The following is a 26,379-nucleotide window of genomic DNA, read 5'->3' on the forward strand; positions in this document are numbered from 1 at the left end:
TAAGGCGAAACTGGTTCATTCAGTCTAACAGGCTGGGCTCGGTCTGGAAATATATTACAGTGAAATCCCTATAGAGAATGATGTGATACCCCTGAATGGAAATAATACTTTTTTAAAGACTTTTTACTTTTTAAAAAAAAATCTGTATTTACAATGGCCAAAGCATTATAATGATTTAAAATTAGCATTTTCCATTAACTGAAACTTTACAATTATTGAAGTTAGAACAGGAGATTTATTTTGTTTTTACATAAACATATAGCTATTTAGGAATGCATCCAGATCATGAATGTCCTGATTTTTAAACAACATATGTATGTAAAATCTAGTTATACATGCATTTATTATGGCTTTATTAAGCAAAAGAGGTAATTTTACATGGAAACTGCTAATGGCAGCTACTGGCATACACCCAATCTGTGTGAGCTGCTGTGGGAATTGCATACCTTATTGTGTATACTTTGTGTAAGCATGTAACTACTAAATGCACAACTTCAGGCATTCCTTGAATGCACTATTAACTTACTTAAACAGGTCTGGTGTATTCAGCATCAAAAATGCAAAGATACAGACTTAGTCAACTGCTAAAATACTGTTTTTAGGTGAGATGATGTTCATTGGATTTATGACTCTATTAATATTGCCAAATATAGACAATGACATTGACATGCAGAACAAATGTTCTGAGTTATTTTTAACTGCTTTATATGGGAACTCTGACTTTCTGGTTTGAATCATTACTTTCTGCCTACATAAAATTCTTCAGTAGCGTCAATGAAATCATATGCTTCTCCTGTCCTAAAATGCTTTGTTACAAAGTTACCATCCTCTGTCTGCACTCTTGCACTGAGTGACATGATGTATATATTGTGCATATACTGGGATCTTTGTGGGTGAGAAATGCTGAAAAATGTAAATAGTTATTTTCCTTATACTGTTACTCTGAATCTCCAAATTAAGTTCAGTAATATGGTATGTATTCATTTTAAAAGTGTGGGCCAGATCATCAGCTGATGTAAATCAGTATAAAGACATTTAAGTCAAGGGAGCGTCACAGTTTTACACCAGCAGAGGACCTTGCCCATAGTCTCAAACTAAACATACATGAGTCACACTCATTTTGTCTCCTATATGATGATGATGTCACAAGGAAAAATGTTGAAGACACAATTCAGTTATTTCTTTACCACTTATAGCAGAGTTAAAGATTCTGAAGATGGCTTTCAACTGTCTGTATTCTGCTGCCATCCAGTGGTTTACATAAAATAATGCCCTATTATTAAAAGAGACTTTACAGTACATCTCTGATGTAGAGTATTAATAAAAGATTTGAACTTGTGAAGTATAAAAGATGGAGTCTCTTTTGTGGTGAGGGAGGGGGCAGATATTTTGCAAGTGTGAGAATAACTTGCACTAATATTTTCTTTCTTTTTTACCTGTTACCAATCTTGATTTGATTTCTGCTTGACAAACCTCAGAGATAAGTAGTATAAAAGCATGAAACCAATACTAATACCAATGAGGATGAGGTAGCTCGCATAGAGAGGATATGAGTCCAGATTCATAGCTTGAATTACCTGTAAGCACAGATAGCACAAAAGAATAATTAAAAATCTCTTGAAAATAGATCTAGGGAAGTGGAACATTTTGATTTTGTTCCTCTTCCATCCTTGCAGCTGTTCTTATTTATCAATTACAGTAAGATCAGCTTTGCTACATCGCTCAACAAATGAAATCATTAGTAGGAACACAGTTCTATTTCTAAACATTGTTTTCCAACAAATGTGTATTTGAGGTTTGTGAAGGGAATTATTGCTTTATTTGCCCTTTAAAAATGTGTTTCATTTCTCCCCCCCCCCCCCATAAGGCATAAAACAGGCAGGCACCCTATAAATGTTCTGACACATCTGCCACTGCATCGACCTTGTCTTAAGCAGAGGCTGCCATTTGTGCTGTATACTATGATGACTCCTGTACAAGAACATGTCCATCGGAAGACCTGAGTAAGATCACCAGACTGATTCCATTTAGTACAGTAACAGGAACTCCAAAAATGAAAGTGTAAGGTATTCAATCACTACACCAGTAGCTCTCAACCTTATTCTCTTGACCACTGGCACTAGTCCTTTTGTACTACTTCCCACATGCTTTGAAGGTTCCCTCACAGAAGAAGAAAACATACCTCAGTCTCTTTCCCTCCCTCCTGGATGCTGGAATGGGACTCCTTTAATATGGCTCTGTCAAAACTCAGGCAACTACATTTCCCCACTCTGCCTGGTATGGGATTAGACAGTGAGTTCGTTGGGAAAAGGAGCAGTTATATAATTCCACCAAACCTTGGTGGTGATGCAGCTCAGCTTTACATGAAAGGTCAAACAGCATGCACTATGGCTCCAATTTAGCAAAATCAATGAGCCCTAAGTGCTTTGCTGAATCAAGGCTTATATCATTTAACCAATTACTATAATAACTGCCTTAGTAACTATTCCCCAAATTATCAAATGTAACAGTCTCTCTGGGAGACTATGACTTACACGTTTCCCTGGAATTTGAAAGGTAACATTTCCAACAGTCATTTGGTATGTGAGTTCAGTGAACTGAATTTGCATCAGGCTTTCAAAACTCCATCTGACAAAAGATACTTTAGAAATCCAAAATGGAACTGGAAAAGATGGAAGGAGGGAGAGAGACAGAAAGGAATGATGTCTCAATATAAACACACAAAATGAATCTATATATCTAACCCTGCCATATCCATATAAGTTATATGAATCAGCAGCCTCATATCAGTGATGTCTTTTGATTAATTTGTCCACACAAACTCAACATGCATAACAATATAGTATCCAAAACTGGATGAAGAATTGAGGGTGGCAAAAATAGGATTATAGCTCTTTCTACACATTTCCAATTAAAATATACTACACAGCCACTTTGTTACAGTAATAAAATAAAAAACAGAGGACATACTCAGATTGTTAGACAAAAAAATGTTGTTATAAAAACAAAGACAGTTTTACAAAGGATAAAATAAAAAAAAGTCTCCATGATTTTTTAACATACTTCATTAAAGCTTATTATGTAGAGTTCTGATATTGGAGCTCTGTCCTTCCGCTTTGATAAGCGGATATTGACTAGAAACTGACTATAAACAATATAATTGGCACTTCTATATTTGTTGTACAAGTTGGGCTAAAAGTAAATAAGCATTGTCAGTAAAACTAATGATGAGTTTTTAAACATTTCTATTTAAATATCCCAAACATTTGTATCCTTTAAATATTTAACTTGACAGTTCAAATATTCCAGTAGCAAAGCAACTAGTATTTTGTTGCTATTTATTAAATGACAATGCTAAATGTTATGCTGAAGGCTTGCTAAATTATACTCATGATATAGTCTTATAATGAAAAGAGAACTTATCAAATTTTTTCCCCCATTGCTCTTCTTGAAAGGCTGTTCCAGATTTTCATTCTGATGGTTAGAACTTATCAAATAGTTTTGGTATTAATCTTTGAATTATTTCTATATTTAAAAACCCTTGGACAGAACAAAAACAATATACAGTACATACATATTCTTCAGTACTGCTTTTTTTATCCATAGGTCTCAAAACATGGTAGATATTATTCCCATTTTATAGATGGATGGGGAAACTGAGGCATACAGCGATTGAACTGGCTTGTCCATCTATAAGTTAACCCCAATTCTGCAAACTGCTAGAAGAGTTGTGATTGGAACCCAGGTCTCCTAAGTTCCTGTCCCATGTTCTATTCACAAGACCATAATGCCTCATAAATGCCTGATTTACAAAAGCTGAAAGTAGTTGTCGGTTAGAGATGCATGTGCCAGTCTTACCTAGCCACAGGTTTTCTAAGCTTATCAAGAAGCCACCACTCAGGAAGAATATTGTGAAAAGGACATTGCCAAAGAAGGCTGACAACTGCAGTGTTGGGAGTAGTGCTGCCATCCATAGTGCCATTCCTCGGGCACAGAAAACCACAAGCCAAACAGCCAAGAAGTTAAGAAGGAAATGTCCTGGTTCTGGACTGAGATTTGCCAACCAGTAGATAGGAACCCCATAAATTATCACAAAAGCACAATGTTCTGGGAGCTCCCCCAAAATCTGTTGAGAGGGGAAAAAACACTGAAAATCACGGCACTTCATCATATTAACATTTATTTTAAAAGAAACAGCAAATAACCTATTAAAATGCAATCGCCTTTTTAAGTGGTATTAGTGACGCTAAAAAAATCAGAAAAAGAATGATTCTAGCTAATTTTCCTTCGATTCCTAGTTGTGACATTTTCTATAACTAACACCTAAATTGATAGGCTTCTTGAAATGGATTAGATGTCTTGTTTTGTTACAGTTTGTCAGTTTCTAGGAATCTAAGACATTTCTCATAAACTTAATAGCAATAATGCCACTAATGAGTATCTGCAAATGTATTTTAGTCCAAATTTATAGAATCTTTAAGATGAGTATACTGCAAATCATAAAATACAAACAACTTCATTTTTGCCTGTTGTTGGGGAAGCACAGTCTGCAAACTAGTTAATCCAGTGGAAACAAAACACATTAGAATTTTCATAAATAATTAAAGGACATAGACAGTATTGTAATCTGCCCATGGGAGATAAGTAGGTATAAACTTTAAGGTCACTTAATAGTATAACTCTTCTGCTATGGTTCATAAAAATGAAACAAACTTCTTGCGCATATGAAATACAAAGAATTATTTTTTCCAAGAACAACTGATGAATATGTGACGGATACCCCCTTCCCCATGCTTTAGAAAATGGACTTGTGGACAGAGATGTGCCTAACTCAAAGGTGCCTTGGACAAATTATCTCATGTAACCTATCAATCTTCATGTCATAATCCACTAGATCTGTGTATCTTATTTTGGTATATGTATCATTCTAGTGTGTAAAGTTAGATATACGGAGTATGGAATGCTTTATGGTTTTAAATGTGCAAATGAAAGCCATCAAGGGTGTTCCAATGCTGGGATGCCTCAATGGGAAATCATATGTAAACACTTCTTTTGTCTTTTAATTCTTAGCAGTGGTTGGTCTTAAGAAGTTACATGACTGTCCTAACTGGTAGGGACTGGCCAGATAACTTCTCCTTGTAAAAGGGAATCCATAAAACAATGGGAAGCTTAGCAGGGTCTTTGTCTTTGGCTGTCATGTCACTCCCAAGAAAGCGAACCAGAAAACCAAGGGAGAGGGAATTTCCCTGGTTTGGAGGCTTAGCTGGAATAAGAACAAGTTTGAGGGTGAGTTTTTTTTACATAAGTTTGTACTGAGGTTTTAATGTTAGAATTAGCTAAGCATTTTTTGTTATTTTAAATTTGTAATTTACTTTGCTTTGCCTGTTCTCACTTACAACCACTTAAATCCTACTGCGTGTACTTAATAAAATATTTTTTATTTACTATCAGGCCCAGTGCAAATAATTGTTACTGGGGTGAGGGGTAATCAGTGTACATCCTCCTTTCATTGTTAAAGGGGGCTTACCTAAACAATTTATTAAGGGTTCAGATCCCATTTGGGGCATGGTATCCCAGGAAGCTGAACCCAAAACTGCATTTTCCTTGGACCTGAAGAGCTTCAGGGTACATCTAGACTATGTTCTTCTTTGGAAAGGAGATATGCAAATTAGATGCTAATTTGCATATCTTCTTCCAGTCGCTTATTTGAAAGTGGTTATTTTTTAAAGTGAAAGCAGTTCAGACTTTTTTTTTAGAAAGAACCCCCTTTTTTGAAAGAACCCTGTACACCAAATTTTTTAAGGAAGAAGGGTTCTTTCGAAACCCCCCCATCTAAACTGCTTTCACTTGATGGGTTCTTTCGAAAAAGGGGGGTTCTTTCGAAAAAGCCCTGTCTAAACTGCTTTCATTTTTGAACAAACCGCTTTCGAAAAAGCAATTGGAAGAAGATATGAAATTTGCATATTATTATTAGCACCAAATTTGCATATCTCCTTTTGAAAGAAGAACGTAGTCTAGATGCACCCTCAGTGTCTCTACTGCTACTCAGGGGAAGGGGGACAGTTATCTCAGTTCTGTACCTTGGCTGAAGGAGACCAGCGAGCTGGCCCATCAAGACAGGGTAGTGAGGAGCCCCAGACAGCAGGAAGGTGAGTGTCAGTGGCTTTGTCAGCACTCCGGGAAGCACCCCGAAGGAGTTTTCTGTGACCTCAGAGAGTATTTTAAATCTTGTGTGGGAGTGGAAACTGAAATTACAGATGCCATGGTGGCAGAGCTTTCCTAAAGGAAGAGATTAGTCTTAGCTCTGGCAATAGCAATCCATATTTTAAAAAGCAACTTTGGTTTTTTCAGAATCAACTGTGCTCCATACATTTAATATGGTTGTTTCTTCCAATCACTATTGAGTCAAACAAAACTGGGCCCTCAAAACTGAAAAACTAAATTGCCATATTCTGTCATTTTTTATACTTATTTTATTTTATTTGAAATCAAGGTGATGAGATGAGTAATGGTTGCATGTGCACCTAGCATTGTCATTTTGTCCTGAACTGCAGCACTTACCAAGATTCTTCTGTGTCACAGATTAGTCCTCTTCATGTTACTAAACTCACAACAGCACTTCAACATAGAGGTATGCATGAGGAGAAAAGGTATGTAAAACTATGCAAAACAATTCCTATGGGTGGGACCAAGTTGTGCTTCAGAACCAACTACAGGTTTGTTATTTTAGTAACAAGTTTAAAAATACCACTTCTGGAGCCCAAACTATGAATAGAAGATCTTATGGGAACAAATGAAATAATAATAGATTTCAGTTGTCCAGCCTTCTGATTTGTTTGCACAGATGTTTACATCTAGAAATCATGTAAATGACATTTGTGCTCAGAAATGACTTTACCAGTACTCCTTACTGAACAGCATGTCAAAAATGCTTTTTGAAAACAACCATTCAGTCTGACTTGTAACTTCTCTGACTGCTCTCTGAATTATACACTTCAGGTGTTGGACTTAGCCTTTTTGTGTCCCACCACCTCAGTCAGGGACAACCTGAAGTGAAAGTGATGGTGCTTGCTCTTCAGTGATATCTCTTTCCTATGAAACAACTATTTCCTATTGAAAACAAACAGCTCTACATTGATTGCCTAAATGGTAATGCTGGCCGTGTTCTCCCACCAGTTAGCACAGACGGCAATGATGAACAGCAGCTTTCCTTAGTCAAAGGCTCACTTCCACCATTTCTCTATCTTTGGGACTGGCCAGTGAATGCTGGAAGATTACTTCAGCACTTCCAACAGCAAAAAGGGTTAATTTTTCCTTAAAGGGAACAAGTTTGGTAGCCCCTGCAGCCCGACAGCTCATTGGTGAGACAGCAGAGAATGACTCCCTCAGTTTTTATCTGCTTCTATCTAACCTAAGGCTTTTTCAGCTCCTGCCCTATCCCAGCCAGCAAGACTTACCAATCCTGCTGTCCCCAGCAATCTAACAGTAGCCAGTGAAAGGGTCGTCTTAAACATTGACTACTTTCTGACCCAGCACCAGGCTCATGGTTTATGGAGACAGATGCTTTAAGAGCGTGGTGAGGCTTAATTAATTAGTTAATAAATGTTTGGGAAGCAGGCTGACAGCTTTAGATGACAGGCACGATAAGTGTGAAGTATGAACAGAATTTCATCACCCACACACAAGGCTTTTACTTTTCATGTTAAAACCAGTTATACTTTTCTTGACAGCTGAAACCAATTACCTTAGCAAAGAAGTAGGGGGTAATAGAATACATCCCATCTTCTAAATCATGATAAAGCATAGCTCTTTCTGAATGACCTACAGTAAAAAAACAAACCAAAACAAAAAGACAGGTATATTGCATGCCCATGATCAATAGATTTTTTTAATTACCAATTAAATATTATTTTGTTTGTTTTAAAGCATTATCATTAAAACTGACAGACACTTACATTTTGCAATAACATCCAAAAGCACTGTGAACGGGATCAGTGCACCTATCATAAACAGTAGAGCTATTGTATCCTGAATAGATAGCTGGCTTTTCTCATGACCATAGTATAAGAATCCAATTAATAATGACATTAGAAGGGCCTCAGATCCATGGATTAACAACGTTGAAAGATCTCTGAAGTCACTGGAGATTTGACGACTAAGGAAAACAACAACACTGACAGTAAGATAGTAATGCCAATTAAGCTACATTTAGATACTTTGGCCTGAAACCTCTTATAATAGACACATCTTGAACCATGTTGATTTCAGATGGGATGAGAATTTGGCCTTTTAGACAGGAGCATGTATAATACAAGTAAAAGCTATTTTGACAAATCTCGGGCCACCTAATGCTTCATGGTTGTCATCATTCTAGATACAGTCACTGGGAAATTCAAGATAGACATGGGGATAGAAATCTGATCCTCCTGCTCAAGAATATAGATCCTATTACTTGAGCAAAGCAGAATTCCTGTTAACTAAGGATCAATGACACACAATTAAATAATTGTAGCATGATCCAGATACTAGTGGTGGTACTCCAGACATATTAAACCAGTTAATTACAATGTTTTGAGTAATTGTGAAAGTATTACGGCTACACAGCCAACTACAGCAGCCACCACAAGTAAAAATCATGCTAAAATAAGGATAAACAAATTTCATGCCTCATGATGTCTTAGTCAAAAGGAGTTGAAACTTTTTGAATCTTCTTGCTAGGGGGAGCATGGCACAACTGGCTAGGTTGACTGAAGGAAAGGGGTGGCTACCTTTCTCTGAAGAATGAAGTAAGAGTAGCAGCATATGGGATGGACCTATGATCTGATCTTGTATGAATTTCTATATTCCAGTGTGACACAAACTCATTGCCAGCTTTCCCCTGACTTTCAACCTATGTTCAACTTGCCCTTAATTTTTCTCTCTGAACATTCATTTCCATAAGCTTCAGAGGAGTAGCCAAGTTAGTCTGTAACAGGAGAAACTTAAAAAACAACCAATAGTCTAGTAGCACCTAAAAAACTAACAAAACATGTAGATGGTATCATGAGCTTTCGTGGGCACAACCCACTTTTTCAGATGTTATCTACCAGACTAACTCGGCTACCCCTTTGAAGCTTTTGAACATGCAAGGCACTGCATTCAGCTGTATGGAGTGGAAAGCCATCAACTGCACAAAGAAACTCGCACAGATCCAAACAGACATCATCTTCCTTTCCAAGTGCAAACAATGAACATTATGCCTAAGGGACTGAGGGTGAAAAACCCATTGAAATCTACATACCCCACAGATTATAGCCAGAGATTATGCCACACTCTCTCAAAGAAACTCAGGAACCACCTTATCAGCATTCTGTACAACAAACAGAAGATAATCAAGGAGGAGCTCTCAACATTAGAAAGTGACATAAAAAAACTAAGCTTCCACATACACTTCATCTTTTCCAGACTTGACTAAAATTCAACAAATTACCAACAAGGATCACTTCATCTCCCTTCAAAAGAAAATGGACAATAAACTATCCAAACTCCTACACACCTCAGGATCTCTCATTCCCAATACTTTCAACTCACCTAGCAAAGTTGTCAACCTATCCGACCACTCTCTGAACCCAGCAGAGGAATCTGTCCTATCTCAACTACTCTCCTTCTGCCCCACCACCCGCACGAACGTGATTCAGTTCTGTGGAGATCTGGAAGCCTATTTTTGCCACTTCCCCCTAAAGGAATATTTCCAACATACCAATGTACAACACACACAGACCTTACTGCTCCCTCTCCTCTCCCCATCAATCCCACAAGAGGAAGGCCTCTATGTGGACCCCTACTAATGGTCGTAACGAGAGTCTTGACTTCTACATTGACTGCTTCTGCAAATGTGCTCGAGCTGACATTGTCAGCAAACAACATATAACCTCAGTTATGCAAAATGCAATGCTATGCACAGCCTCAAAAACAATTCTAACATCATAATAAAAAAGGCTGACAAAGGGGGCGCTGTAGTCATTATGAACAGAACAGATTATGAACAGGAGGCGACCAGATAACTCACCAACACCAGATTCTACAAGCCTCTCTGCTATGATCCCACTAAAGACTACCAAAAAAAAAAAACCCCAACCTGAAACGGTCATCCGAAGAAGTAGGTTGTGCCCATGAAAGCTCATGCTACCATTTACATATTTTGTTAGCCTTTAAGGTGCTACTAGAATATTTGTTGTTTATTCATTTCCATTGCACTTTTAAATGTTATTCCTGCAAGACTTCAGTTTCTTTTTATAATAAGATTACCTTAGTAATATAGTAAACTGCTTTAAGCCACCTGGTAACTGATCAGTTGAATGGGAATGTACCTCTTCTGAAGTGACAAGGAAACTGACCAAAAGCAAAAAAAAAAGAGAGAGAGAGAGAGAGAGAGAGAAAATGAGTAGTTCAATATCAGCAACTATTTCCTATCCAGTTCTTTTTATAAATAACACAATTACTTTACCGTTGTTCACTATGAACAGTTGTCACACAGTCTCCTTCATTAGCTTTCCATAAGAAGTCATCACAATCTTTGATCTTCTCACAAAACAAGGTGGCAAGTGACCTGACCCTTTTCTGACTTTCTATCTCCTTCTCTTTGCTCCGTTTATCGATGCTGGTCAAGTCAACTGCAAAACATTATCTGATATGGGTCAATGTACCTAAGATATGATCATTTATTCATATTTGTATTGCTAAAAATAAATTGTATCCTTTTTAGAATCTACCAAACTATAAGCACATCTGTATAATATGGTACTACAGTGGTCATTCTTAAAATGTTTTTCAATCGCTTTACATAACACAATACCATTAATTCAGTAGTTGCAGTGTTCCCTATATTTTCTCTAGAAAATATGCACATCTTGAATTAGTGTTATGTAATCAGCAAAGGAAAAAGTGGATGCTTTTAAGGTTGACCACTACAGCACTATATTTTACTATTACAATATGAATAGTTTTCTTTCTAGTTTGGGAATGTACTCCAATGCGTGGAAGGCTTTGTCTGCTTTCTCATGCTCTGTTTGTCACATACAGGGACTATGTATGTTCCCTATATTTCTCTCTACCTCTGTACCCTCTTCTCCCCTATCACAAGGGCTCTGTGTGCCTCCCTCCCATATAAATGTCCTCCATTCTCTCCTCCACAAGGATTCCCTTTTTCTCCTACTCCCCTATGTTCACCTTCCCCTCCACCATTTTTATTTGTCTGAAAACTAAGTCAGACAGAGTGCTGACATTTTCAATTAAGATGGGGAGATATTGTTATGCTAGAATATGGGATTGGCTGCCATCAACTAATTTTTTTGCTCTCGCCTTGGTCTATACTAGGGAGTTATTTTGAAAAAACAAATGGAGCATCCACACTACCAAGCCTGTTATTTCAAAAGTTATTTCAAAATCTGACAACCTGCTTTCCAGGAGGAATTACACTTATTTTGAAATTATTTTGAAATAGAGTGAGCGTGGGCACTCAGCTGCTGTTATTTTGAAATAATTGGCCTCCAGAGGCTTCTCACAGCTGCACTTGTAGCCACTCCAGCCACACCTGACATCTCCAGTGTTCCCCTTCTCCTGCGGAGCCTTTAAAGTAACAGGCTGCAGGAAAAGGACTTGTGGCACGTGCAGATCTTTGCCAGCCCTGAGCCACACCACACCAGCACAGGAGCCATGGCCGACCCTAGAGCTCCCTCAGAGACCCCGACGGCTGCCAGCACTCCCACAGCACCCTCAGGTGCCCATGGCCAGGGACACATGCGAGCACGGGCTTGGACTGGTGTAGAGATCCTAGATCTCATCAAGGTCTGAGGTAGGAGACCAACCTCCAAGATCTCCACACCAGAATGCACAACATCGATGTCTACGGCTGGCTGGCAACCAGCCAGTCCAAGAAGGGAGACACACAGATCCTTGACCAGGACCACATGAAAATTAAGGTGCTCAGGCAGGCCTACGGAAAGGCCAGAGAGCAGAATAGATGCTCTGGGGCGGCACTGCTTGTGTGCCGCTACTACAGACATCTCGATGCCATCCTGGGAAGGGGCCGGTCCCCATCTTGTTGTCATCAAGTCTGGCCAGGACACACCTGGCATCAGCCTCCACAAAGGCAGGGTTGTGGAGGAGGAGAAGGAAGAGGAGGAGAAGCAGGCCAGGCAGGTGACCATGCCTGCAAGGCAGGAGCTGCTCCTCACCCTGGAACTAGTCCCCTTCTCTCAGGATGTCTCCCAGGCATTGTACAAAACTGGGGAACGCACTTCAGGTGAGTTCTATAAGTTTCCCTATCTACACGTGGGGGCAGGGGACAAGCTGTGAGGGGCTGTGCACTCCTCTCTCAGCCTTCTCAGCCTACTCAGCCTGGGAGTCACACAACAGCCTGAGCATATGGGTGCACATGGAGCGCCAGTCTGGAGCATTCAACTCCATGATGCTCTCACACAGGAACCCCTCGCTCCTCCTTACAAAGTTCCTGGAGAACTTTGCCTTTCTCCATCCTCCATGGTGGGACACCTTCCTACAACAAGCTCTCACTAAAGAGGCTAGGGTCATGGAAACATATAGCAGTGCTACACACAGCACAGGCTCATGCCCATATTTGGGCAGCAGCCACTCTCGGTCAAGCACAGTGATGGGGAAGAGACAGATCTCCTGCATGGGAACCTGCCAGGGGGAGGAGGTGGAAGGGAACCCAGTAGCACTCTCTGGAAAGCAGCCTTTGGCGCTTATACACACCTCTCCCAACCTGCCCCCCAAGCAAGCAGAGATAGAAGTTCCCTCTTTGCAGGATGCTGCCAGTGCAGCAGGACCCAGCATGTGCAGTACACAGAAGGAAGCCGAGTCACCCCATTCCCCGCCCCTTGCCCGCAGGGTCCTGGTCTGGCCGGCACCTTCCCATGCCTGCTTGTCCCCAAGCCATGGGTATAGCACTGCTTCCTGGGATGTCTGTGCCCCTGCAGGAAAGTGCCTGCTGTCTGGGCAACACATGGCTTTGCTCAAAGCACATCGCCAACGTCTTCAGTGTCTGTTCAGAGGTTATGGTTAGGTTTCACACACACTGTCTCCTGGGATGACTGCTCTTGTCCTTTTTCTTCACAGATGGGCTAGCTACAGTGTGGCACATCCACCACCTCTCATGCCATCCTCCCATTCCGCAGGATTGGCTGGAAAAAGAGAATCCACGAGAACCTGCTATGGGATCAAATGGCCTGCCTCTAGTCCCTCATCCGGGGCTCAACAACAAGTGCCAGGAGTGGGCCGCCCACGGGGTGGGAGGAGGTAGCACCGCACTGACTGGGAGCAGGGGAAGGCTGTCTGTAACCAGTTGTCGAGCCAGCACCAGGCCATATACTCCTCCCTCACCTTGGTGATAGAGTGCATGGCCTTATGCTTGGAGTGGGCCAACAGCCACAACCACACCCACCCCTGCCCCCTGGCTTCTGCTCCTAGCCTTCCAAGGGCTGTTGGGGCCCCGGAACATGGGGAGGTGGGACCTCCAGGGCAGCTGAGGCCTCCAGAGCTGAACAGGGCAGGCACCATTCCCAGCCCCATCCCTGAGCCCTGCTCTCCCTTCTTTCCCCCTCCCCACTGCAGAGTCTTTCCCCAGTCTCTCCTCTGTGTTAGAGCCCCCAAATAAAAAGACTTGTTTGTTCCAAGAAAAAAGGTTTTTTAATTTGCTCTGAAGGGGAGGGGGAAGGTGGGAAGGGAAGGCAGGAGGCGTATGGGAGGAAAGGCACACAGGGGCAATTCAGGGACCCCTTGTAGAGAGGCCCAGGGGAGAGTCTCACAGCTGATCTTGGCTGAAACTCTCCACAAGGCCTCCCTGATGAGCACAGCCCCCGATGTGCTCATTGAATGGCACTAGTGTCTGGGTGCTCAAAAGACCTGGTCAGCTGTTCAGCTTCTGCCCCCCACCCTGGCAGGAAAGTCTCCCGTTGCTCTCCCAAAGGTTGTAGGGCACACCTGCAGGCTGCCACCATGAAGGGGTTGTTTCACTTGCTCAGGTCCAGGTGGGTGAGGAGGCTCCTGACTCTCCCCTTCAAGTGGACGAATGCACGCTTCATGACCATGTGGCACTTGCTGAGCCTGGAGTTGAAATTCTCCTTGGGGGAGTCCAGGCTGTCTGTGTAGAGCTTTATCAGCCTCTTCAGCCAGAGTAAGAAGGAGGAAGATGCATCACCCAGGATGCACAAGGGCACGCCCATGTCCCTGACCCTGATGGTGCAATCAGGGAAAAAAGTGCCGGTGTACATCTTCTGGAACAGGCAGGAGCTCCAGAAGATGCAGGCATCGTGTGCCTCCCCCCACCAGCTGATGCTGATGTCCATGAACTGGTCCTTGTTGTCCACAAGGGCCTGCAGCACCATTGAAAAGTACACCCTCTTGTTGATATAGTCCGAGGCTAGGATGGGAATATGAGTGCCATCTATGGCCCCCTGCATCTGGGGAAGCCCAAGGCGGCAAAGCCATTGACGTTGGTGTCTATGTTGCCCAGAGTGGCAACCCTCTGTAGCAGCACATTGTTGATGACCTTGGCTACCTGCAGAAGCACGTCCCTGACTGTGGATTTCCCCATGCCGAACTGGTTCCCAACTGAGCGGCAGCTGTCCAGCTTGGTGAGCTTTCATAGGGCAATGGTGATGCACTTCTGCATGGGAATGGCGGGTCTCGGCCAGGTGTCCTGTTGCCTGAGGACAGGGGTGAGCCATATGCAGCGCTCCAGGAAAGTGGCCTTCTGTGTGAAGAAGTTCTGGAGCCACTGCTGGTTGTCCCATCGCTGAAGGACAATGCAGACCCACCATTCGGAACTGGTCTCCCTCTGCCAGAAGCAGCGTTCAATGGTGTCTGGGGGTTTAGGGGTATTTGCAGCAGCAAGAGCGCCAGGACCTGGGTGAAGGTGTCCTCTGGTTGGGGCTGGTCATCATCCTGCTGGAGCAGCATGTGGGCAGTGTGGATAAACCACGCCATGAGACACAGCATGAGGCCCATGAGCCTGGAGCAGTTTTGGCTCCATGCTGTGAGTGCTGTGGTGTCCACTAGTGTGCATCCAAAGCACACTGCATCCATTTGGTGTCGCACGAGGGGAGGCAGTGGAGGAGTGGCATGTGAGATGCAACTGTAGAGAGGAGCCACTGAAAGCACGTGTTACAGCTTGCCTGATTAAGCAGCCACAAGAACTGTCCACCCTCTTCGTGCTCTCCCCAGAGCACTTCTGGGGGCTCTAAATCTGAGGCAGGCTCTAATCAGTGCGAACGTGCTATTTTGAAATAATTCTGAGCTATTTCAATGCTGGCTTGTAGTGCGGATGTGCTATTTCAGTTTTGTTATTTCAGGAGTTATTTCAATTTTACTTATTTTGAATTTTTTTTCTAGTGTAGCCATGCCCTTATGGGCAATTATAGGGGTGGTTGAAGGTGTCAAGTCTGCTACCAGGTACTGGAGCTGTGTCCCTGTTTCATCTTTCCCATTTTCACCCAAATCAATAGCATTCTGCCCACTGATACCTAGAACATTGTCCTAACATTTTGGAATTGATCAGACATAGTGTTCAAATGTTATCACATCACATCCTGTCACCCAAACAATCATGGTTAAACAATCAGGTTGAGCGTAGGAGCACACAAACTTGGCCAGCTATGGATTACAAAATGATAAATTACACTGCATAAACAGATGATCAAGGCTCAGTGCAAGGAGCTGATAAGCTACTAATTTGACCCTGAGTCTGTAGGCAGTCTAAGCAGATTTTTCCATGAATGAATTCACAATATATTATATGTCCCCACCACTACCCCACCACTTTCGAATGTGAACAACCAATTTACGGTGCTCAGATTTGAGACAAGTAGCACAAAATGTCAGGGCAGGATGAAAGATAAATCTTTGAAAACAGTAGTAGAGACTATAGTAGTAGAGACACACTCAACTAATACACATTTTTTTTCTCCTTATAGCACCATTTTCCCTTAATTAGAAGGACTGGAATTCTTCAGACATTCCAGTTGCCCATTTCCATAAAGCCTGAACTATCAGAAATCTGGAAAACATAAGGAAATATGCAAACATTTATTTGCACATTAATATGCAATCGATTGTTTAGCTAGTAGGCAATAAATATTCTGGTGTAAGGCTGATAAGGTCACCTAATGGAGTGAACTGCTGCAATAGAGAAATTGTTATGCTGCTGCCTGGCTCTGACAATCTCCTGGTTTGGTGGACAGGTAAGTCTGGCTGCTCCTTGCCCTGATCTAGGTGGGGGGTTCTAATTTGCCTTCCAGCCCTTACTACTAGTCCTGAGCTGGGGGATCTGGCTGCTACCAGATAGAGAGCAGTCCGGGGGTATGTCTACACAGCAACATTATTTTGAAATAACTTAGCCTGCGTCTACATGGCAGGCAGTTATTTTGAAATAATGTTGAAATACTGGCAAGCTGGAGGACTCTGTACTCCAACTACTGTAACCCTCATTGTATGAGGAGTAAGGGAAGTCGGAGGAAGAGTGCTCTATTTCTAAATAAGTGCTGTGTAGACGCTCCCAACTGATGTAGCTCAATCTGTGTATCTTATTTTAAGTTAAGCCCTGCTGTGTAGAAACACCCCAGGTGACTTGCTAGGGAGGCTGCCCCAGACGGTGAAAAGGGGGTTTTGGCTGCTGCTCTTTGGTTGCTACTCACAGGACGCTGTGGCCAATATGAGAGGACTGTCCAGTGACATTCTAGCCATAACTCTGCATTTGTGGACGCCAGTGCGTTTGGAGCACTAAGCTCGAGGTAGTGACTCTGTGGTCAGCATCATGAGGGACACTAACCATAGGGAACTTGCCTAGAGAAAGCCAAACAAGAAGGAGATTTCCCAGAGTGTCTCTGTGGCAGTCTCCCCACATGGACGCACTGAACACCCTAAGTAAGCCTCTGCATGATGACCGGGGGAAGAAAGTCTTGTTCTCTAAGCCCAGGCCTCTGCCAGTGATTCCTTCCCTGACTTCTGGTGCTCGCTCACTCCCCCAACACAACCCCAGACACACCCAGAGGAGGGTGACCCTGCAGTAAGGCAGCCAGTGTCCACTGGGCCAAATCCACCAGGGACCACAGGTCTGAGTGTTGGCCTCAGAGTAAGACCTTCCTTGAGCTGCGCACAGCCCTCTGAGCCACTGGGGCATGGGCCAGACACAGCCAGGAGTCATGCCTCCGAGATACTGGTGACTCCAGAGAGGAACCTGAGACAGAGACTTCAGATTTTTTTTGCCAAGAGGAACCTTGACAGGAATTCAACTGTTTGGGGTCTCCCCCTCCAGCTGGCGTACAACAGTGAACCCCAATAACTAGCATAATGTTCCCCCCCCCCCCACACCCTGGGCATGGTGAAGTTATTTACCTTAGAAAACCAGTTTATCATCCTAAAAAACATAAGGTAAAGAGCTCTCTGTAGAAGAACAACTGACTGGCTCTCTTATTTTGTAATAGGTGCAGAAATCTCTAGAGCATTTAAGACATGAGACTAATAGTGTGTGAAACCAAGCAAGTGCAAACATTAGCCATAGCTTGCAGAGGTCAATGGATTGTCACATACATAGTTATTTAAAGTTAGTTTTACCATACAGCTCCACTTATTTTTAAACTGTTACTAAACTGTTACTCTAGCAAAGAGTAAACAAAGGTCTCATTTAAATAAAATCGGTTTATAAATCATGCACCAGACAGTATCTAAACATAATTAAATAAAAAAATCAGTGCATTACGTAAGCTTACAAAAATAAATATTTTTGTGCACCTGCTTTTTAATTGTTTAATCACATTTGATACTAACCATAGAAATCTGCAGGATTGCTGTATTTTGGGCAGGGATAGCCTATTTCTGTGAAATATTGGACCATATCTTGAGCAGTTCCAGAATAGACTGTAGTTCCAGAGGTCATCAGAAGAACTAAATCAAAGAGATGGAAGATGTCTGATCTGGGCTGGTGAACTGAAAGGAGAACTAATCTGTTTCCTCTGGCGAGCCTGGATAATGTTATCACAAGGTTGTGTGCAGTAAAACTGTCTAGTCCACATGTGGGTTCATCAAGTATCAGTATTCCTGTAAAAAATAAAAGGTGATGATGGGAAAGCATTGTCTGATTTTGTGTTGTAAGTGGAATTAGCACCAGCACATACAATCTTACTGATATATTTTAAAGTTTTTTTTTTCAAAACAGTAGGATCAAATATGATTCAACAAGGGAAAATTCCCTTCACATTATTAAAGCATTTACTGTAGTCCCAATCCTGCTCCCACAGAAATTAATAAGAATTGTCATTCACTGTCAGTGGGAATAGATTCAGATCCTATACAGGCAGTCCCTGAGTTACGCGGATCCGACTTATGTCGGATCCGCAGTTACGAACGGGGTTTGCTCCGCGTCTCCCTGGTCTGCTGGTCTGCTGGAGAACAGCAGACCAGGGAGACGCGGAGCAAAGCCGCAGAGGACCCGGGCGGCGGGACCACGGTGTGTCTCGGGCGGCGGGACTGTGGTGCGTCTCGGTCTGCCGCCCGTGTCTCCCTGGTCTGCTGGGGGGGGAGGGAGCGCAGCTAGTATGCCCCCCCCCCCCAGCAGACCAGGCTTTTCTCTGGACGCCTGTGGTGGAGCAGTTGGGCGCTGCCGGTTGGTCCCGCAGCGCCGCTCTGGGCACTACTGGACCAACCTGGCAGCACCCCAGCTGCTCTGCCCCAGGCGTCCTGATTCAGCCGCTGCTGGTCAGTTTCAGCAGCGGCTGAATCAGGACGCCTGAAGCAGAGCAGCTGGGGTGCTGCTGGAACAACCCAGCAGCACCCCAGCTGCTCTGCCCCAGGCGTCCCCAAGTCAGCCACTGCTGAAACTGACCAGTGTTGACTACAGGAAGCCCGAGGCAAAGTTGCTCTGCCCCGGGCTTCCTGGAATCAGCCGCTGATCAGTTTCAGCAGCAGCTGACTTGGGGACGCCTGGGGTTCTTAAGTTGAATCTGTATGTAAGTTGGAACTGGCGTCCAGATTCAGCCTGTTGAAACTGATCAGTGGCTGATTCCAGGAAACCTGGGGCAGAGCAACTCTGCCTCGGGCTTCCTGTAGTCAGCTGCTGGTCAGTTTCAGCAGCAGCTGAATCTGGACGCCAGTTCCGACTTACATACAGATTCAACTTACGAACAAATCTACAGTCCCTATCTTGTATGTAACCCGGGGACTGCCTGTATTTTAATTTCCAGTGTTTTCCTCCTAACTTCCAGATGTATGTAATAGATTCAAGCACCTACAGTAATGTCAGTTCTGTATTGCTCTATGTATGTTAGGTGACATGTAGGCTCAGTATGGTTAGAGTTTGGAGCACTACAATAAAAGCTGTGTTACTTAGCCCTGTACTAAGCAGAAAGCTCTATAAACTGGCTTTTCTACTCTTCAGAAAAAGTCCAGTTGGTGCAGGGCTAGCAGGCTTCCCAAAAGTGGCATCAGGTGCCTGCTGCTCCTAGGCAGAGGAAGAGCCACAAGGAGTAAGGTGTATGGAAGGGAGTGGTTTCAGGTGCTGAAGGGGGTGCAGGCTCTGGGAGGGAGTTTGGGTGCAAGAGGGGACTAGGGTCTCCCAATCAATGGAAACTGCAGAGCTAGCTCTTGGGGCAAGGCAGGGCTGGGGCCACACGCAGAGCTGCCTACCTGTGCCTCCAGCAGGAGCAGCAGGGAAAGGTTGCTGATTGGGGGGAACCACCCAGAGTGAGTGCCCTTCAGATCCAGCACCCCAAAATTCCTGCTGTGCCTCAACTCCCCATCCAAGTCCCCTCCCATGTCTCCACCACACATCTCTTCCAGCACCAAAACTCCTTCCCTCTTAGTTAACCGGGATTTTTCACTTACTGGCATTCCCCATTCTCCCAACATGGTGGATCAAAAAGCTTTTACAGTACTTCCACTCACATGCTGTGTGCTCAGACCATTTGCATTGTTCAGTTAGAAAGAGTGACACAATGTCATTGTGTATAAAATCCTCAAAATGAGAAAGGTATAATTATCAAAAAATAGGAGCACAAAAGTGAAAAAGGGAGAAATAATATTTTCTATTTGAAGGTTTCTTTGCAATTGGGTGTTGAAAACTCAAGTAAGATAATATCAAACATTTTGAGACTTAGTATTATTTACTATTTTTTACTACAGCACTGAGAGACCCCAATTAGTATCAAGGTCAGTGTAGGCACACACAAAGTCATGGGCCTGGATCCTAAAAGGTATTTAGGTACGTAGCTACCACAGGGGGTGAGAATAAGTTAATTTTTTTACAGGTACTATTATATTAACCTGCTCCCAGGAGGAGGCTCGGGGCAGAGAGTTGGTGATGTGCAATATGACAGTACCTGTAAGAAATTCAAGTGTGGGGCGGAATGCAGAGGGCTCAGGACAAGGGATTGTGAGGTGCGTGGATGTGGGGTGACTCAGGGTGGGGTATGCAGGAGGCCGGGTAGGGTACTGGGGATGTGTGGAGGTGCACAAATCAGTGTTGGAGGTGTGGGGAGGGGCACAGGGCAGAGGATTGGGGTGTGGGAGGTGCAGGCATCAGGACAGGGGGCTGAAGGCGTGGGGGGGGGGCTCAGGGCAAGGGATTGGTATGTATAGGGAAGAATGGGGGAGCAAGAGTACTGGGGCGGGGCTAAAGCCCCTCCCGATTCCTATCAACACCGCTTGTTGCTTGGTCTTCCCTTTCCACCACTGCCAGGGACAAAAAGGGGAGTGCACAGCAAGGGTGGCTCACTCCTCTACCCCCTCCCCACATCAGGCAGGAGGGAGAGAAAGGCAGGGATGCTGTGCACATTCCTCTTGCTGCCTGACAGTGATGGATTGGGAACAGCAAGCAAAGGGCAACATTGGAAGGAACTGCTGGGCTTCAGGCCTCCGTCCCCACTCTCCCCAATGGCACCTTGGGAGGGCAGGGACACTCCCAGACAAATGTGGGCCATCCCCCCAGCCACGCCCTTTCACCTGCCTGCTCTTTGGCATGGCAGCCTGCAGGAGTCCTGGGAGCTGTCTGGAAGCGTGCCACCCCTCCGCCTGAAGCCGAATACTCCAGCCGGCTCTTACCAGTGTGTTGCACTGGGGCTCACAGTCTTACTTTCATCTCTAAGCTCTCATCTAAATCCCTCTGAGGATCTAGACTATGGTTTCTGCCTTGAAGAGCTTACTGTGAGTATATAGAGTTTGAAGTGCCAAAAAGGAAAAAAAGAAATGCATGTAATGTATCTGTCTTTCCCTGGAAACAGAATGGCTGTGTCTACATTGGCATCCCTTTCCAGAAAAGGGATGCTAATGAGACATATCGCAATTGCAAATCTGCGGGGGATTTAAATATCCTCCGCGGCATTTGCATTTACATGGCTGCCGCTTTTTTCCGGCTTGGGGATAAGCCGGAGAAAAGCGCCAGTCTAGACATGATTCTCCAGAAAATAAGCCCTTTTCTGGAGGATTTCTTATTCCTACTTTCAAGTAGGAATTTCCTACTTTCATGTAGGAATCAGAAATCCTCCGGAAAAGGGCTTATTTTCCGGAGAATCACGTCTAGACTGGCGCTTTTCTCCGGCTTATCCCCAAGCCGGAAAAAAGCGGCAGCCATGTAAATGCAAATACCGCGGAGGATATTTAAATCCCCCACGGATTTGCAATTGCGAAATGTCTCATTAGCATCCCTTTTCCGGAAAGGGATGCCAATGTAGACACAGCCGAGGGCTACGTCTACACTGGCCCCTTTTCCGGAAGGGGCATGTAAATTTCACCAGTCGTCGTAGGGAAATCTGCGGGGGATTTAAATATCCCCCGCGGCATTTAAATAAAAATGTCCGCCGCTTTTTTCCGGCTTTTAAAAAAGCCGGAAAAGAGCATCTACACTGGCCCCGATCCTCCGGAAAAAGTGCCCTTTTCAAAGTAGGAATAAGAGCCTCCGGAAAAGGGCACTTTTTCCGGAGGATCGGGGCCAGTGTAGACGCTCTTTTCCGGCTTTTTTAAAAGCCGGAAAAAAGCGGCGGACATTTTTATTTAAATGCCGCGGGGGATATTTAAATCCCCCGCGGATTTCCCTACGACGACTGCTGAAATTTACATGCCCCTTCCGGAAAAGGGGCCAGTGTAGACGTAGCCAACATGTTTTGCATCAATCCATACCTCTTTTCCTGAGTAGCACTTATTGAAAAAAGAGTTTTGCCTTTCCTGTAATTTTTGAGGAAAAATAGTCTTATCTACCCAGGCAATTTTCAGTTCCATGTTTCCCAAAGAAGGCAAATGTACATCTGCAGATTACACTGTGGACATGGATTAGGTTTTATTACCACCATATTGGAAAGTGAGACAACACAGCAGTAAAAACAACTGAGCCCGTCTGAGTTTTCTCTGCCTTGCAGTTCCCACTGCAAGGAGCTCACCCCAGTAGTAATTTATAATCTGACAAATCCTAGTTAGCCACAGGCACTGAGATTGCCATCTAGTCCCCTGATATTACAGATGGTTACTGACATAGTTAACCTCTCACAACTAGTCCAACTGAAGTCAACAGGATTAGCATGCATAGGATTTTGAAAGACTGGGTACATAAAACTGAAAAAGTAATTACAAGGTCTGATTCTGATTCCACTGAAGTTAACAGAAATTCTTAGGTTGATGGGAGCATGTCAGGTCAATAAATTGCATAATAAAGCTCATGCTGTCCAAGTAAATAATCATCCCTGCTTATATTTGAAATGTAAATAGGCAAATTGCTGTAGCCACTGGAAAAATATTTCCCTTGCTAAAGTTACTCCCCCCATGCTCTTCTGGTTTGGTGGTTTAATTAAGATGAATGACTTTATGCTCACCAGGGTTCCATAGCAGCTGCACTCCAATGCTTACTCTTCGTCTTTCTCCCCCCGACACACCTCGGATGTATTCATTCCCTACTCTTGTGTCTGCACACTGTCGTAACCGCAATTCTGATATAACATTTTCCACCTGGAGGTTCCATGATAAAGGGTTAGTGGTTTTATCATTAACTACAATTCACAGTGCATGTCCAAAATTATGTTTGGTTTTAATCATTGTTCAAATATTACTGTGATCAATAGCCAGTTTGAAATAAAACAACTTTTTCAAAGGTAACATTTTCTAAAAGTTAAGCAATTAATTTCTCATTTTAGCTCCCCTAGAGTTTTCCCTAAATTGCTTTGGAACAATTGCAGCCTATTATCTAGAAGCAAAAACAAACAAACAAAACTATTTATAAGCAAATATAGACAAATCAAGTTTGACTTTACAATGTACATAACATATGCCAAGTTCACATTAAGAGTTCTTACCCCAAATGTGGTTGGATAATTATATCAAATACAATTTTGACAACTTTATTATTTTCTAGCAGTTTAATTACCCTTTTTTCCCTTTGTGAGTCTGAAAATGTCTTCGGGAGACGCAGTTTTGCAACAAATAATAATGTTTCCTTGACGGTCAGGTTGGGTAGTAGTCGATCATCTTGCTGCACATGTGCAATGCAGTTCTTAACAAGCTGGTGAGTACTGCGCTTTCCATTGATTATGATTTGGCCAGACTTAATTTTTCCACCATGATCTCGACAGGTTATCACATCAAGTAAGGATGTTTTTTCACAGGCTAGAAAAATCATAATTTAAATAGTTAAAAAAATCTTATTGGATCAAATTCTAGAGCTTGTCTATTTGGTCACAAAAATGAGGCAAAAGTTTTTCCCACATTGATGTACCTTTATATTCACTCTCCCCCCCCCCCCCCCCCCCGCAAGCTTTATCTGTAGCTTATTTCAGAATCCTAGAAGGAGAACAGAATAGCTTGTTAAGAAGAGTGTTTGTGTGTTATAGGGGTAACAGCAACAGGCAGAATGGAATTTGGGACTCTGGAGCTTAAAGCATGAGCCTCTACTCTGCATGAGTTAAAAAGCCAGCTGTCTCTCAACTAAGGCTGTAGAGCAAGCTCCTTCTTTCTCTCTCTAAGTGGCATTACATGGGACACTACAGCACATCAGTATGTGTGTGGGTTACATAAGGATGAAGTTTATGGCCTCTATCCCATTAACCCAGAGTGCTCCCCCTGGACTACATTTGCAGAGGTATTGCCTGCAGGCAGAGTGAGAATTGGAGCAGAGAGTTTCTACCTGATGCTTCTCCTGGCTGCCCTTATCAACATGATGAGCATGGTATGAGATATGGGGAGAAAGAGAGATCAGACAGACAAACCAAGTAGGAATGTAAGTCTTGAGGCATATTCTTATGCAAACCAGCCAGGCAGAATTTGGCTCCGTATTTTTAAAACAAGTACATTTAATCAGTGTTTCAAACATTTTCTGAAACAGGAAATGAGCATTTGAAACTAATTGGAGGATCTAAGATGCAGAGTTCTTAGGAAGTGTAGTAGGTATCAATAATTAGCAGTCCTCAGGTTTGGCTGTTTTGAGCCAAAGATTTAGGACATAGAGTAAAAATCCAGTGCTCCGGAACTCCTGATGGTCCGGCACCATCAGGAACCCGGAAGTGCTCTGGCTGCCGGACAATTGGAGCTGCTCTGTGCCCGGCTTCCCTCATTCAGCCGCTGCTGAAACTGACCAGCAGCTGAATCGGGGAAGCCAGGGGCAGAGCAGCTGGGGTGCTGCCGAGTTGGTCCTGTAGTGCTGCCCCTGCGAGCTGCGGGACCAACCTGGAAGCACTCCAGCTCCTCTGCTCCAGGCGTCCCCAAGTCAGCTGCTGCTGAAACTGATCAGTGGCTGACTCCAGGAAGCAGCTCTGCCCTGGGCTTCCTGGAGTCAGCCGCTGATCAGTTTCAGCAGTGGCTGACTTGGGGAAGCCTGGGGCAGAGCAGCTGGGGTGCTGCTGGGTTGGTACCGTAGCGCCCGCCCCTCGGCACTGTGGGGCCAACCCGGCAGCACCCCAGCTGCTCTGTCCCAGGCGTCCCCAGGAGCAGCTGGGGTGCTGCCAGGTTGGTCTCGCAGCGCCGAAGGGTGGCGCTACTGGACCAACCCGGCAGCACCCCAGCTGCTCTGCCCCAGGCGTGCTGGATTCTGCCGCTGCTGAAACTGACCAGCAGCAGCGGAATCGGGGACGCCTGGGGCAGAGCCGGACTATCAGAAGGGGGGATTATGAGGGGTCTGGGGTGGCATCCCCCCCACCCCAGACCCCTCATAGCCCCCCCTTCCGATAGTCCAGCATATCTGATAATCCGGCACCCCTTGGGTCCTAAAGGTGCCGTATTATCGGGAGTTTACTGTACTTAGAAGATATAATGTAAGATTTTAGGCTAGAGCGTACATTCCTGAGCACTGTTCCTTATAAGCAGTGTACTTGTGCAGCCACTTTGAAAAGACTCAAATGCTGCCCAGCTGATTAGTAGAGCACCCACCGCTAGTTTTTTTTGTTTCTACTGGTGGTGCACATTCGCACATGCCTCAGCGCACATAAAAACATATTCTGCACATTGATGGGAAAAAATCCACACATGGATGGAAAAGATTAGAGGGAACAGTATCCCCTGAGGTAAACAGAAGTCTTCTGAGACAGGGAGAGATGGTTATTTCAACTCATATAGATATCTGCCTAATTTTACAACAGGCTACATAAAAAAATACTAGCAAAATCAGTACAAACTAAAGTTTCATACAGACAATATCCTATTTATACTGCTCTAAATACTATATACACTGACACAAAAGTACAGTATTTATATTTCATTTGATTAATTTTATAATTGTATGGAAAAGAATGAGCAAGTAAGCAATGTTTCAGTAATAGTGTGTTGTGACACTTCTGTATTTTTATGTTTGATTTTATAAGGAAGTAGTTTTTAAGTGAGATTAAACTTGGGGTTACACAAGAAAAATCAGACTCCGGAAAGAGGTACAGTAGGCTTGAAAGTTTGAGAGTCTTTGGCCTAGAGGTCTACCAGCAAGACTGCTGCCTGAAAAGAAATGGCACTAATTGAGCTCTCGAGATGCCTAAAATCTTCACAACCCAATTCCTTCCTCTCCATAACAAAGGTATGAATTGGCTCACCGTGGTCTGCATGGACACAGGGTCCACGCTACTAAATATGATTGTGGGACTTGGCCTACATTTGTACTATATACATGCTTTGTGGAATGAACTGTGAACATTAATAAATATGGTCTTTTTAAACAATGCAATACAGGCTCACACATAAGGGGAGCAAGACTGAAATAATGGAAGCAAAATGATATTTGGAAATAAGTAGTAGCAAATGTCATGTTCACTCATATTGTGTGATGTAGTTTCTAAAATTGCATACAGTCCCCTTATTCTAATTATTATTATTTATTATATATTATTACCTGTATTGCTGATCTTAATTTTAGAACATTAATTCCCTGCT

General features: G+C 43.5%; 1 protein-coding gene across 1 annotated transcript in view; it reads right to left on the reverse strand.

Moving 5' to 3' along the window:
- Window positions 1-895: 895 nt before the first annotated feature.
- Window positions 896-26,379, reverse strand: part of ABCG8 (ATP binding cassette subfamily G member 8) — a 36,307-nt gene continuing 10,823 nt past the window's right edge. The window contains exons 4-13 of the mRNA XM_025178998.3: window positions 23,399-23,637; window positions 22,851-22,983; window positions 17,824-18,093; window positions 10,487-10,652; window positions 10,288-10,371; window positions 7,956-8,155; window positions 7,745-7,821; window positions 3,859-4,126; window positions 2,535-2,662; window positions 896-1,577 (exon numbers count right to left, since the gene is read on the reverse strand). Of these exons, the coding sequence (XP_025034783.3) occupies window positions 1,440-1,577; window positions 2,535-2,662; window positions 3,859-4,126; window positions 7,745-7,821; window positions 7,956-8,155; window positions 10,288-10,371; window positions 10,487-10,652; window positions 17,824-18,093; window positions 22,851-22,983; window positions 23,399-23,637 (1,703 nt within the window). The 3' untranslated portion in view covers window positions 896-1,439. The remainder of the gene's footprint in view (window positions 1,578-2,534; window positions 2,663-3,858; window positions 4,127-7,744; window positions 7,822-7,955; window positions 8,156-10,287; window positions 10,372-10,486; window positions 10,653-17,823; window positions 18,094-22,850; window positions 22,984-23,398; window positions 23,638-26,379) is intronic.

Source organism: Pelodiscus sinensis, chromosome 3 (assembly GCF_052426305.1).
Source record: "Pelodiscus sinensis isolate ZL-2025 chromosome 3, ASM5242630v1, whole genome shotgun sequence".
Taxonomy (NCBI): domain Eukaryota; kingdom Metazoa; phylum Chordata; order Testudines; family Trionychidae; genus Pelodiscus; species Pelodiscus sinensis.